At 35.1% G+C, this 15,876-nt stretch overlaps 1 protein-coding gene across 3 annotated transcripts in view; it reads right to left on the bottom strand.

Moving 5' to 3' along the window:
* AGTPBP1 (ATP/GTP binding carboxypeptidase 1) overlaps positions 1 to 15,876 on the bottom strand; it is a 188,978-nt gene that overhangs the window by 62,185 nt on the left and 110,917 nt on the right. For all 3 annotated transcript variants that reach the window (XM_082613851.1, XM_082613852.1, XM_082613853.1), the window contains 4 exons: positions 13,703 to 14,418; positions 4,871 to 4,954; positions 3,677 to 3,763; positions 3,443 to 3,591 (listed from right to left, as the gene is read on the bottom strand). In XM_082613851.1, the coding sequence (XP_082469977.1) occupies positions 3,443 to 3,591; positions 3,677 to 3,763; positions 4,871 to 4,954; positions 13,703 to 14,418 (1,036 nt within the window). The remainder of the gene's footprint in view (positions 1 to 3,442; positions 3,592 to 3,676; positions 3,764 to 4,870; positions 4,955 to 13,702; positions 14,419 to 15,876) is intronic.

Genomic DNA, 15,876 nt, shown 5'->3' with positions numbered 1-15,876 from the left:
ATACAATATAAGAAATCCAATTTCTCCCACATTATTCTATAAGTTTAATGCAATGGAAATTTGGGGCACTTGATAAAATTACTCAGAATGATATTCAGAATAAACTATTCAGGAAAAATAAAGTTAGAAAAAGTTGTTAAACTGTTTTTGAAAAAGACTACAGGATGTTAAACTATATTATAGTCAAAATAATTTAAAAAACAAAATGGTTCTAGAGCAACAATGATGTTACACAAGACTGAAAGGTCAGAATAATTAAAATCAAGTGGTGCTAGAGCAACACACAGCCCCCAAACAAATGCTAGTATATTGTGAAGGCCACAGCTTGCGAGAGTTGTGGTGTTTCAAACCAAAAGGGATACACAGTATGACTAACAGGTCAGAATAATTCCACCCAAATTCAGAAAGTCAGAAATTATGAATAAGCAATAGTGGGATACCTTAAACCAGTTTCTAATCTGTTTTTTTTTTCTAAACTGACCGTTTTCTATAACAATTATAACAGGGAAACAATGTACAATGTCTTCTGAGTCATGTTCCCTATCCTGTTTTTACTAGTGGGTCAGGAATACAGTTGCAAATGAGTTACAAATGTAAACGTCTGACAACTCAATGAATTCATCAACAACAGTTTAAAACTCTTTTGAGAAAGAATTAGTTCAGCTAAAGCTGCTTAACTACAAACGATAGGATTACCTTAGATCCCAATTCACAGAATATACCAAAATAAATCCTGCATGGATGAAGTAAAATATAAACACTAAAATCATACTATCAAATGCTCTTCAAAGAATCTGAACTAATTCAACACTCCCACCAACACTGTAAGGACCCATTTTCCTTAGTCTTCACCAACATAAGTTCATTTCCTTTGAGAAATTCTACTTGGAGGAATATATGGCAAAGCAATAATCAGAAACATACACACACAAGAATAATTAAGGATATCTATTGCAACACAGCTCCTAATTTTGAAATGTTGAAAAAGACAAATTCTCGTCAATCTGTTATCATTTAAATAATTATTGTACATTACTCAACAGAATACTATACAAACATTAGTAATGATGTTGCTGAAAATATGTAATGGCATGGTGAAATGTTTTTACAATATATTGTGTAGTTTAAAAATATAGTTTACAAATGAGTTTTCATATTGTGATCCCAAATCTATAAAAGGGTAAAATTTAATTTTAAAATTATGTGAATGTGAATAACTTTAAGGATGGCTAACAAAACGCTAAACAGCGGATTTTTTTCTTCTCTTTCCTTCTTAGAGATTGTTCTCTAAAGTGTATTTCCTAAAAAAAAATAAAAAATAAAAAGAAAATCACTACTTCAAAAATAAAATAAAATAAAATGTATTTCCTTTACCAAATTCCCTAATTTGGATAGTGGATCCCATAAGATCCACTGTTCCTAATCAGAAAAAAAAAAAAAAAAAAAAAAAAAAAAACACATTTACAGCTGGCAGACAAAGAAATTCCACTTCTGTAAATGTGTAACAAAATTATTATACACACAAATATTTAGTACAATGTTTATCTCAGTAGTATTTAAAATAGAAAATAATTAGAAACAACTTAAATTATAATAGGTTCACTAAACATTGTAATCATTTCATGATATAAGTCAAACCACAATGCTGTACACTTTAAAGTTATACAGTGCTGTAGGGTCAGTTATATCTCAATAAAACTGGAAGGAAAAAAAAAACAAGTCCAACAAAAGAATGTTTGGATAAATGAGTTAGAGAACTTCCATAGGATGTCCATTAAACTCTGCTTCAGATGGATATTTAATAACCAGAAAAATACTGACAATATAAATATAATGGTTGGTTAAAATATAGACTATGAAACTGCATGGGTTGTGAGCATTATTTTTTTAAATAAATACATAACTATATGTATGGAAAAATCACATACTGCATTATTTTAAAAGCTGGAAAGAAACAACAAACATTAAAATATGTTTCTCGGGCTTCCCTGGTGGCGCAGTGGTTAAGAATCTGCCTGCCAGTGCAGGGGACATGGGTTCCAGCCCTGATCCAGGAAGATCCCACATGCCACGGAGCAGCTAAGCCTGTGTGTCACAACTACTGAGCCTGCGCTCTAGAGCCCACATGCCACAACTACTGAAGCCCGCGCGCCTAGAGCCCGTGCTCTGCAGCAAGAGAAGTCACCGCAATAAGAAGCCCGTGCACCACAACGAAGAGTAGCCCCTGCTCACCGCAACAAGACCCAACGCAGCCATAAATAAATAAATAAATAAATAAATAAATAAAATGTATAAAAAATAAACAAATAAAATAAGTTTCTCTGGATGACATACTGTTGATGGTTTTAATTTCCTTAACAACACTGTGTTTTCCAAATTCTCCACAAAGTGGGTTTGGAAAGGATGATATACATACAAAAATACCCAAAGGGCAGGAGAAACTTAAAAACTAAAGCAGCCATCTGTCTCATTGTTTTGATTTAGTTTTCCAGAATTTTATTCATTTTAAATTTAAAATGACACTAAAGGAAAAAAATTATCACACAGAAGTATAGTTTTTTTTAATAGAGAAGCACTGTTCCAAAATGTGTGCTTTTAAGTGTAAAAATTAAAATATTTTAATGAAGCTTAAAGTAGTAAGTACTATTTTATAAAAGTGAATAAATAAATACAATTAGTAAAAATGCCATCTACCTATAGCACTAGTATTTAAAACCCTGGCTTTGGTATTCCAGTACAGCTATGTAAGATGTAACCATGAGAAGAAATCTGGTGAAGAGAACATGGAACCTTTCTGCAACTTCTACAATACTGTAACTTTTTATGAATCTATTCAAAATAAACAGTTAAAAAGAGACTGCTTTATGTAATTCTCTTCTGGATGAACAGACTTTATTAAAAACTTGATTTTAAGCAGCATACATAATAAATCTTTATAGTTGTATTCAATTTGGATGAAACCAACCTCACTTATTACATTTTTGTTTGTTTGTTTTGTTTTTTGGGTTTTTTTTTTTTTTGCGGTATGCAGGCCTCTCACTGTTGTGGCCACTCCCATTGCGGAGCACAGACTCCGGAAGCGCAGGCTCGGTGGCCATGGCTCACGGGCCCAGCCGCTCCGCGGCATGTGGGATCTTCCTGGACCGGGGCACGAACCCGTGTCCCCTGCATCAGCAGGCGGACTCTCAACCACTGCGCCACCAGGGAAGCCCCACTTATTACATTTTAAAGGGCTTGCTTTTATAAGGGTAACTCTGTTCACCAACAAAGCAAAGCTTAGTTTATGTCAAATCTTGCATAAATATCTGAATTTTGAAAACTAGAAAAAACAAAAGAACACTGAAACTTTTTAAAAACATTAGTAATTTTAAAAAAAACTTCTATCCTACAGTTACAATGCCTGCATGCCCTCTAAATTGGGAAAGAAAACTTTCTGTCTTACCATAATTAAATTGACTGTTGGACTTTTCACAGTTAATGATGTTGAACCTATAAGCAATGCTTGGTCGCATTCCACTGACTTCAAAGTAAAACCACTGATGATAATGATTACTATTTATATCTGAGTTCAGAATAAGGTCATATTCATTTCTGAAAACAGAAAATAAACAAATTTGATGAAAATTAGGAAAATAATCTGTGCACATACAAAATGGGAAAATTTTTAATGACTTACTTTCTAATTTGAATTACTTTGCGCAGATTCCCAGATTCAAATTTGGAGTTAAACTTCAAAATATCTCCTTCTTCTGGAGTGGTATAACTAAATGAAATTTTAAAGTAAGAATAATAAGATACATTGCATTTAAACAAGTGAGCAAAAAATAAAACTACACTACAGGTTAAAAACACACCATTATTGCTGCATCACCCTCCTCATTATTTTTAAACCAAAGAACAAAACCAACACAAGCAAAATACAAACTTCAGCTAATATTTATAGACAAAATAATTATAAGTACGAGTAGAGATTTGTTCCCACATTTATAGTCAGTGTTAATCACAAAAACTTTAGAAATAACTAAGAAGTTATGAATAAGGTAGATTTGTTTTTCATTTTTGAGAATATTATTTCAAATTCAGTCATTAGCTCTGACATTAACTTTACCCTAACTCTCTAACAAAAATCTTTTTAAAATGTTTTATTTTTTCCAAATGAGACTACTGAAATATGAAACTGCCCCAAAATATTAGAATGTTGAGGGAGAGGGAAAACCCACGTGCAGGCTGATTAAATTTCTTATTTGATAAATAGTAGTCACCTTCATCATTTTTCATTTTCACTTATTTATTTATATTTAAACCATAAAATACAATGGTACCAGTGATAATCCTAAATTGGAAGTGACGTTAAAACATCAAGGATCACAAACAAATGGCTTCAAAGGTCAGGCAAGTAACTTAAAGGATTGAAGCAGATTGTAAGCAGTAAGAGACAAAAGAGAGAAGTGGGGACTGTGGAGAGTTAGGAAGCATATGTTCCTTCTAAAGGGGATGGTAATTTGTTGCCCTAAGGAAATGAAGGCTCAGTATTACAGGACAAAATTGCAGCATTCATGTGATATCTCCACTCTCTTAAGTGGAGGTATTTTCAGTTTTTAAAAATAAAGCATCAGTTTGTGACCTTTCCCTTATGAAACCCATTAAAAGCCCACCTAAGATCAAATAAAAGCTTTCGATATATTCAATTTAAGTAAATAAACATGACTTACATTACCATTACATCTCTGCTAAAAGATCAAAACGTAGTGAGGGTTAACTAACTAGGTGGAAGTTAACTATATTTTTTTGTCTTTTAAAAGAACACTGAAATTTTACAGTAGGAATAAAACCAATAAAAGTAAAATAAACAAACAAAAAGCATACTTACTTTGGGTTATCTAAGTCATATACCACTCGATCTATTATATCACTCTGATGTATTAGCCTCTCAATATCTTGGGCAATTTTTGTCCTGAAATCATAAAAAAGAAGTTTGACCAAAATTCATTATTATCTCCCAAGTAAGTTTTGGATAAAAAAGCATAAAATGATTAAAAAAATTTCTTAAAGTAAAAATGATCAGTCCTCTACATATTTTGTGTACAAAAAAAAAATCAATTCATAACAAGACATAAACCAGTATTTTAAAAGTCTGAGTTGTAGAAAATAACTAGCTACAAGGCCAATAGTTTTTGGAAAAAAAAATCTTGAATGTCTATTATGCTTTTCTACATAGAAATTCTTAATCTAGCAGTTATGCATAATTTATTAATTTTTATTTTACAAAAAATAACTCATCACTCACAAAGCAGTATATCAAGAAATAAACCCAGTATCAAAGGATTATGATATAAATCCTTGATTTAGAGTCAATGTCGTAACTTGCAAAAGTCAAATTCTTTCTAAAGAAACAAACTTTTAAAAAGCTATTAATTATAATAATAACAAATCCAAAATTTATATCAACCAGATCTCCAACAATGAAAGAGATGGCACTTACATACATACTATACCAAAAATTACAAGTGTTCAAGTATGGTGAATGACTAAATACATCCATTTGTCAAAATAATTTATTAAATCTTAAGGTTGATATCTACCACAAATGTGCAAAAAATTAATACATACAAAAGTCTGGGGCTTTACTTAAGGAAAATGGTATTAAAAGGCTGATATAATAGCTCAGTTCTACAGCAATGTTCTGTAATGTAAAACAAGGTAAAAAAGCTCGACACCTACAGGGCCAGCAGGTGATGTACCTGAGGAGACCTGTGGAAAACTGGGGAACGCAGGCTCTGTCTAAAAACAACTGAATGTTGCCAGGTAGGAAACAGAGGTTAAGGATGTCATACCAGTTTTCCGAGAAACAGCAGAAACTTGGATCTCTATGTGGAATCTCTCAAATGTTAACTGTTGGCATTCAGTTAATAAACAAAAACAAAAACCTCTGCAAGTGAAGCTAAAATCACAAGCAAGTTGAATACGGCACTGCATTTTAGGAGATATAACTCCCCATTTATATTAAATTTAGATTAGACCTAAAACTAATACCTGAGGGAAATCTTGCCCTGCCCTCAGACCTCATTAGTAAAGAGGACAATTAGCCTTTTATTCATACATTTGTGTTAAGCAGCACAGCTTTCATAAAAGATATCAATCCTTCGTTACTTTACCTCAGCTGCCTATTAAAATATATGGCTCTCTAGTCAAAACAAAACAATAAGTATTTTCTAGGTACCCTTGGGGACTATAACCTCAAACTTATTGACATTCATCATCAAAGGCTTGGCTCAGAAGAAAATAATTTGTGTTGGCTCAGAAGAAAATAATTTGTGTAAGGCAGTCTGAAAAATTTGCAGCCCATTCAGTCTAGTAAATACTCAAAAGTTCACATGATATGTGGCCAACACCAAAATTGTACTTTTGTTAGGTTTCAACCAATACAGAACAACATTATGAGAAACAATTTAGTACACCTCATTGCTATATTTACTCAACCATCAGGATATTATGGGATATGTTGTTCGTTACATAAGTGTTCTCTGAGGACCCGTAGAAGATATTCTTCATGAGTATGGTATAACCACATATATATGATCACTATGTATGAATGCCTAACAGGACAGGCTCATGACGTAAACCAGGCTGACTCTTGGCTCTGTCATTTGCTAGCAATGTTACCTTGGATAAGTTCCTCAAGAATCCTAAGTTTCAGCATAGTCTTCCATAAAACAGGAGAAATAATAGCAATTTCCTCATAGAGCTGTTATACCATTAAATGACATAATTTATAAGCATATACACACTGCATACAAAGTGCTTTTTACTTATTTCTGTGTCTGGCCCATAAAAACCACCCAATATAAAAATTTTCTGCTAGTGTTGCTCCTACTAATACTTCTATTATCTCCATTCCAGAAGTACGTGAACCATTCTAAATATGATATAAAGAAATCCAAGGTTTTGCTTTCCTTATTTTGCTTTTGCCACAATTCCTTCACCTATGTTTTTAATTTTAAATTTCTCAACAGGTAATATATTGACCTGGTACAAAAATCAAATATTACATAAAAGTATAAAATGAAGACTCTCACTTTCAACACAACCCACACTGTTCACTTATCCAGTTAACTACTTTTATTACTCTCCTTCCACAGCACCTTGATTATTTTATTTAATAATACATCTTGAAGCTCTTTCTATCAGTGTACAGAGATCTTTTTGTTTTTTAATCATTGCAAAGTATTCATAGAATGGATACACCATAATTTATTTAACTAGTCTGTGATCGATGGGCATTTGAGTTGCTTCCAATCTCAAAACAATGCTACAATGAAAAACTTTGAACCTAGACATGCAAATTACATGCGTATATGTACATATATATCATATATATATATATCATAAATTTTCAGATGTGGGATTAATGTGTCAAAGGAATTTAATTTTGATAAACTCTGTCAGACTGCCCTCCACAAGAGGTATTATCAATTGAAAATCCCACTATCAATGTATGCGAGAGCCTGTTTCTCCACAGCCTCATCAATAGAATATACTGTCAAGCTTCCACATTTTAGCCAATTTTTGATATGTGGGAAATGATATCTCAGTACATTTTAATTTGCATGGTGGGACGGGGGGAGGGAGGTCCATGAGAGAGGGGATATATATGTACATAGAGCTGATTCACTTTGTTGTACAGCAGAAACTAACATAACATTGTAAAGCAACTATACTCCAGTTAAAAAAAAAAAAATGTCTCTTACTTTGAAAAATGCTGAACATATTTCTGAGGTTAAGAGTCACCATGTTTCTTTGCCATTTTTTGCATTTTATTTTGCTGAAAGTATTTTCGTAAAATACCTTAAATGCTTTTTTAAAACAAGGTAACATGAATTATATTTTATAATAAAGTATCTATTATTATAAAATACAGCTAGGCAATTTTTCTAAAACATACAGAAGAACAATGTGAAGAAAATCAAAATGCTAATTTTATGTAATATGAATACAAGGAAAATACACCAAAAAATGCCAAGCACACTTTAAACTGAGATGCTTCATTTTAATTTTTGATCCAACTTAGACCAAAAATATGGATTTCAAGTAATCATCATTATGTATTTACAATAATTTTTTTAAAATGTCAGTGCATTATCCACATTGAGATATGAATCTTATAATGGATTTTTCCCCTTCCAAATGAGGTGAAGAGATTTTTAATGAAATTTTATTCATTTATTGTACTTTCTTTTAAAAAGATCAGTGATTACATACAAGAAAGATTATTATAAAGTAGACCTTCAAAATGACAAAAAGATATTTTCACTGAATAATTTTAAGGAATCTAATGCTTTCTTTTCTGAAAATGATAAAATAGTAAATCCTCATTAATTCTGACATCAGTCATTTACAATGTTACTGCACTCAGATAGGGACTGAGCTAAAAGTTGACACTTACAAAATGTTTATCATTTGCTCAAAAAATAAGTTTCAGAAGATGAGGCAAATAAGATAAACAAACTAGAATCAATATCCTCAATGTATTTCAAAAAAAAAAGGAAGCACTTCTGAGTATTTTAGTAATACCTATTACCTGGCCCATATTTGATATTTTATTACAAATACAGAACCATAAAGCCTTCAGACTACCTAGCTACAGGGGTCAGCAAACTTTTCCTATATAGGGTCAGACAGTAAATAGTTTAGGCTTTGCAAGGCACATGGTCTCTCACTACTATTTAACCTTGTCACTGTGGTGAAAAAACAGCCATAGATGGTACATAAACAAATAGGACTGGCTGTGTTCCAATAAAACTTTATTTATGGACACAAATATGAATTTCATATAATTTTAATGTGTTACAAAATATTATTTTTCTTTGGATTTTTTTGAGCCATTTAAACATATAAAAACCATTCTTCGCTGGTGGGCTGAACATAAATAGGCAGTAAGCTGTATTTGACTTGTGGGCCATAGTTTGCTATCCCTGGTCTAGATGAATTATCAAACTTTCTTGATCGTGACCTTCAAGAAATACATTAAAAAAATCACAGCCCTACATACACACACATGCACGCAAGCGTACACACGCATACACACACACAGCTGAAACAAAAAGTTTATAAAACAATACCTGGCTGCACTAGATGTGACACACTGTTATTTTCTCTTTCAATACTGGCTACTAATGGACATCAACCCACAGTTTCAAAAACAGTGATCTGCTTTTAGTTAAGAAAATTGGTATCTGGAGAAATAAAGTTATTTGCTCAAATGTACACACACAAAGTCAGTGGGAGAGCCCAGTCTAGAATCCATGTGCTTCGACTTGCTTTTCAGAGTATCCTGACCTGCCAAAACGCCTCACCATGCCACATGGCCTCCGCACTCTCAAATCAAGTCCAATTGTCCAAGTATTGCCGCTACAGGCATTTGTTCTTCCAGTCTCAAATTAATGTCACCTGAAGGAACAAATAATTCTGAAGTTTTCTACCCGTTATTCAAAAATGATGGGAGAAAAGCAGCTTTGACACATTGCATCTCTCTGCATCGGGATGACACTGCCCACCACAAATTCCACATAAATACTTGACAAATATTTGCAGAGTACATAAAATAAGGAGAAAAAGAGTAACAACCCTCAAATATGAGAGTACTGCTGCCTAGTATGTATTGATAATTCAGAAACATTTTAAGTATATATTTTTTGCATTAGTTATATCTAAAGCAATTAACATTACTGGGGAAAGTCCTACACATCTAAATAAACAGAATCATAATGTTTGGTTTCATTGACATAGAGTTATATTCCTGCGTCACATCAAATATCTGACACCCATGGAAATTTTGACAAATGATATGAAAATGGAAATTATGACAAATAAGATGAAAGGTGTTCTTTGCAACACTCACAGTCACACAAAATATATAATGATGCAGCAAAAGAGACTAGCAAAGGTTAGATTACTTCATAATTTCTCACTTATTTCTGTTGCAACAAATCAGAAGGCAAAAGAATATTTTTATCAAGGTGATGAAAATCAGTGGGGTAAGAAATCTTTGAAACTTCCAGGAGAAATGGATTATCTAACCCTCCAAGCTGTTTTAGGGTCCTACTTTTCTCATTGTAAATTTTCCAGAGTGGATGCAGGAAACCAGGTTGTAAATCATTGGGTTTTCTGTGTTTTCATTTCCTTGAGCTCCATCTCCTATGCACTTTAACTTGCACCAACACACCCACCTTTAAAACACATATCCCAACTCTGAGTGACCTTTTTATCATTTATCATGCTGTTTAGTTTCAAAATTATATTTTAAAGCTTTGGTTTGAATACATAACAAACTCGGTGGTACATTACCCTGTGTAGAGAGGCAATAGAAAAAGTCAATTACTTCAGGAAAAAAAATCTGAAGGTGGACTAATATACTCAAGAGGTCGAACTTCTAATCTGTTGATTAGATGCGTAAAGCAATTGCGATGTCTGTGTTTCAGGAATGAGGTGAAAGAATTCACCATAAATATGAAGAAAGAGGGGAGGACTGAGAAGAGCCACAGTAATTCCAGTCGGTATAAACTTCTCCTCTACCAGGAAAGGCACAGTCCTGGGGAGACAGCAAGTAGACTATGGGACTGTGGGTGGAATAATCTTCTCTTAAAGACCCAGCCAGGCAATGACAAAGCCCAACACTAGAAACAGCTGCTCAAAGAGGACAAGAGGCCACCAGAGTTGAGGGTGTAGCTCCCCACCGGCAGCACAGACATTTTGAAAACCCACAGAGTAGGTATAACAACTATTCGTGGCCATGATACATTTATTTGCAGTACAGCTACACTTAATTAAAACAAGTTTCTTTACTTATCAATATCAATAAATGTATCAACTGAAAAGGTGAACTAATGTTAATCAGAAGCTCTGCTTAGCAGGAATTTATGTCTTTTATTAGCAAAAATGGGTAAAATACTTAAATAAGAGTCTTGACTGAGAAAAGCTTTCATAACAAAGTCCATGAGGGGAAATAAGAAGGAACCTTGGTAGTTAAATTAAGGCTGAGAATCAGAGACCTATATAATAGTTATAGCCCAATTCCACAATCTTCCTTCCTTCTAATCTTACTTCAGATATTATAGGCTAATAAGGAAAATTAAAACTTTCAGACTGAGGCAATTTAATGAGGAAACTTGCTCTCAGCATTTAAAGAACACTTAAAGTTCAGGAAGTGCCTTCTGTAGCCAAGATGACATCTTTGACTTTCAGGAGATAGAGAGGCTAAGTGGTGATGCTGAAAAGGAGAAAAATCTAGCTGCTGACTGATTCTGACTCATGCCAGGCATGTCAGTTCAGGTCCTTCAAAAAGCAAATGCCAGACACAGTCACAATCTCTTGCAGCCAACTGTGCAAGAGATCTATTGGGGGAAACACGTGTGAAAAACAAAGGGGAGAGGGAGCAGTAGTTAGGCGTGAAAGGCCTTCAGGTCTGTCCAAAAAGCAGATTTTATCTCTGGGAAGAGAGAGAACACTGAGTAGGAGAGCCTCACACTGCAGTGCAGATCTGCAAAAGTCTCAGCCATGCCAAAAAGAAGCCACAGAGCAAAGACTGCCTATGATCAGATCCCCGCATTGGTCAGGAATGGCTCAGCTCTAGTACCACCATCATGGTCAGCCAATGGCTGAAGCAATGCAAAGAGGACATGGTCTCAGCAATAATACTGCAAGGGATCTCCAAAATACAGTGGCTGAAGGCTGGGGGCAACTACAAGCCTCACAGCAGGTTCTCTCAGGAAGGGAGAGATGAGAAACTCATTGCCATGGCTGCCACAGCCCACCCTTGTGCTGCATGGATCCACTTCTCCACCCATCTTTGGAGAGCAGCTGCTCCACAGTTCCTGTGGGCCTCTACTAAGGAGACACTTAGAAGAAAAACATGAGCAGGACAAACGCTGTCCCCATGCATCACTGCAATTATTCTCAGGGCTGTAACTCATCTCCATCCTCTGATATCTATCAAAATTCCCCTCTGCCTCACCTATAACACCTCTGCAGGTCTTGGTAGCTGATGTGATTAAGTGACCCAAACATTCCTTAGATGTCTGAGACCCTGGCAATCATATCATCCTCATTCCAGGGTGGCCGTCATGTGTCCATTCACACTTAAAGTTAGTGGATCACTTGAGTGCCACCCATAGTCAACCTGTTGCCATTGTGTAGAAGCAATCCTACCTCCTTTAGCTGATCTGGGTCCTGTCTGCTGGTCCTAGACACAAGAGACTAAAGTAAATCATTGGCAACCACAGCTTGCAGTCAAACTGTACCCTTGCTATGTCCCCTGTGGAAAGACTACACCCACTTTGGGACTAGGACTACTAATGCTGCAGAGCTCAGAGGTGCAGGGACACATGCCTGCACAAAGTTCCCCAGCGGGACACTGTGAGCTACAGTAAGTAGGACTATTTCTGTTTCCACCTTCTGCTTCCCAGACCCATTAGTCTTTCTACTGGGGATACAGAACCAAATGGAAGTTTCTAACTTAGTGGCTATACTCCATCCTGTAAGACTGCAGCCCATCCTTGCAGAGTATTTCCTCTGAGTTGGAGCTTCATCTGTGCCTTCTGAAGGCCACTCCAGCACTCCAAGAGGCCCGTCACCTCTGGATGATGCAGTCTGTGATACAACAGGTGGATGACAAGGCAAAGGCCCACCCTCTCACCCCCCCGCCCCATGTCCCAGCAGAGTCAGTCCCTTGTTCTGATGCTATGTTGTATGTGATTCCATACCTATGGATCAAGGAGTCAATTGGTAGCATTAAACATATACTAAGTTGCCAAGTAAAAATGATTAATTATATTATATATTAAATATAAAAAATAAATAAGACACAGGTGTTGCCTTAAAGGAGCTCATAGTCTAAGGAGGATCAAATATGCACAGTAATGTCTTCCTTCATCATTACATACCATACTCATATCAAGAACATATAAATGTTCTTAAGTACTGGTAAGCCACCATCACAAACCCTTAATCATAATCTCTGAAAATAGTCAAGTTGCACCAAAAATGTATTTATGTGCCCAATATTCACTAGTTGGCAACAGTTAATACTAACCATAATTTCTAAAATTAACTGGCAATATTTAATAAGTTCAGTTCTATGAATCCCAAATTTTTATATTGTATATTTCCAATTCCAAATTTTACAACAAAATAATGCTGCCCATATTGCTATTTTTAGATTATATACCTAAATCAAGTTCAAATAATAATCAAATTACTAAATTAATATATAACTAATATAATATTTTTTCAAAGATTACTAAATAATCTTTTTATATTTTCAGAATCATTCTAAATAGAAAATTTCTAAATTGTACAATGGTCAGGTTTATTATGCTGGCTTCATTTGAATAGTTCATTTGAATAAGTTCATTGAATAATGAACTTAGAAAATAAATAAACCCATACAATTTCAAAACAATGCAAAATTTCCAAAGCAGGATAAAAAATGACACTAACTTTATTTTTTTTCTTTTGATAGGCAAGAAGTAGATTCATTACTACAGGATGCTTGTGAGGGATACAAGCGGGCAGGTGAGGGGGCTCTGCTGACACTAACTTTAATTAAGAATAATTTTCTTCCTAAATACCCAAAGCAGTTTTTTTTAGCATGCTCCATATTTTGACAATGATCTTGTTTATGAAGAAGAGGAAATCTGCAACTCACCTTTGTACACCGTAAGGCCTTTCCAAAATAGGCTCTTTGAATGGAGGAGGAATGTGACCAAAATAGTCAGGATAAGCCACCTCTGAATATTCTGGGACAGACTTCGTACTTTTCACAATCTCAATATAAAGATCTGAGTCGTGGAGTGTTGGTCCATCAGGAACTTCAACTAATGCTTGTTCCACTGATGCAGTAGACTCAGTGTCTTCATCATCCTCAGTTTCGACTCCAGTACAGCAAAGCTTGCCTAGCTGAACAGTTCTTCCCTCAAACAGAACATTCCCACAAGTAGCCACGTGTGAACATGCGTTAGCGCACGTAAGGGCGGTGACAGGGAGACCGTAGTCCTTCTTCATTCCTGCAGTAAAACCCGGGGCTGTTCGAGAAGGAATATTCTGCAATGTAATTCGGTCCAAGGCCTTCACAATATCATTGTTTAAGCCATGGCCCGATGAAATAGTTCTATTTTGATCACCTAGCTGCTGTTGTAATGTTCTGTCATTATCTTTAATGTCTTCTTTTGCCAGATCCGCACAGGCTGGTTTCTTATTATCTTCATCTCCTTTAGGAGACACAGTCACCTTCATTACAACTCCTTTTCTTAAACTGCTGAAATTCCCAGATGCTTCCTCTCCTGCCGTGGGAACAACAATAGGGCCACGCACTTTTCCCTCAAATACAAAAGCTTTTGGTTCTCTGGAGATTAAATCATAGTCCTTTGAAAATAAAAAATAAGTTTAATCTTTTATATGTGAATATTTACACGTATTAACAAAACTAAGATCATATTCATTTTATATGCTGATTCAGAAACCTAACATTTGAAAATTTTAAAGATGGATAAAACAGGGTATATTTTAATTTTGCTAATAAAAGACAAAATGTTTAACTAGCACAAAATTCATTACACTTATTTTACTTTTTCTATTATAAAAATAGTGCCTATATATAAGAAATATGAGAAATTTTAGAAAAGTATAGAGACATTAAAATCATCCAAAATCTATTAAAGGAAACAGAACAGCTAAATTGTTATTCACTAATTCAACAGACATTTAGAGTGTTTGTTTTGTGCCAAGCAGTTTCAGGCACTTAAGACCCATCAGTTTAAAAAAAAAAAACAAAAAAACAAACAACTCTTCCCTTTTGCAGCTTATATTCTTCTACAGAAGGAGGGGAGAGGACTGTCAATAGAAAAAGTAATAAACATGATACAAATATATTTTATGGAATGTTAGAGGGTAAAGTGTTAAAGCAAAAGAAGAGGGGGAAAGTGTTAAAGCAAAAGAAGAGGGGGAAAGGGGTAATGTGGACTGGGAGTGCCAGGGGGAGGAGAGGTGGGTGGCAATATTAATGTCATTGATTAGGGAAGGCTCACTGAGCAGATATAAGCAAAGACAGAGAGGGCTGCCGGTTCCCAGACCCACAAGTGGGAGAAGGCCTGGTGTGGTCAGAGAACATCAAGGAGGTTAGGATGGCTGGAACAGATGGACCAAGATGAAGTCCAAGAGGTAAAGAGGACCAGATACTGTAGGGCCTTGCAGACTATTGTAAGAATTTTGCTTTTTACTCTGAATGAGACTGGGAGCCAATGGAGGGTTCTGAGAAGACGAGTGCCATGACATGATGTATTTGGGGAGGGGAGTGGGGGGAAAAGACAAAAACCAAAACTGTAGTGCAGGCTTCTTAACCACAGCATTTAGGCATTTGGGGCTATGTAATTCTTTTTTGTTTAGTTTGGTTCTGTCTTTCTGGGGAGGAGCAGGGGGGTAATAGAAGCAGGAAGACCTATTAAGAGTCCTCTGCAGTAATCTACAGAAGTTGGTAAGAAGTGGTTGGATTCTAAATGTATTGTGAGGCCAAAAAAGACATGATATACTGATAGACCAGATACAGGGTAAAAGGTACAAAGAGAGGTCACAGATGGTACCAAAGTATTTGCCTGAACAACTGAAAAGCATCAGGAGTTTAGCTTTGGAATGTTAAGTGTGAGCTAGTCACATATAGACAAGGATGTAAAGCAGGCAGCTGAATGTATGCATTGAGAATTCAGAAGAAAGGTGTATGCAGAAGATGTTACTTTGAGAGTCGTTCACATACAGATACTACTCCAAGCCATGAGACTGGAGATCATCAGTGGAAAGAAACAGACAGATAAGAGAATAAGACAAAAG

The sequence above is a fragment of the Mesoplodon mirus genome (genome assembly GCF_964341445.2).
Source record: "Mesoplodon mirus genome assembly, chromosome: 1".
Lineage (NCBI taxonomy): Eukaryota > Metazoa > Chordata > Mammalia > Artiodactyla > Ziphiidae > Mesoplodon > Mesoplodon mirus.
Note: the sequence above shows the minus strand (reverse complement) of the source record. Positions and strands in the feature narration are given on the sequence as shown.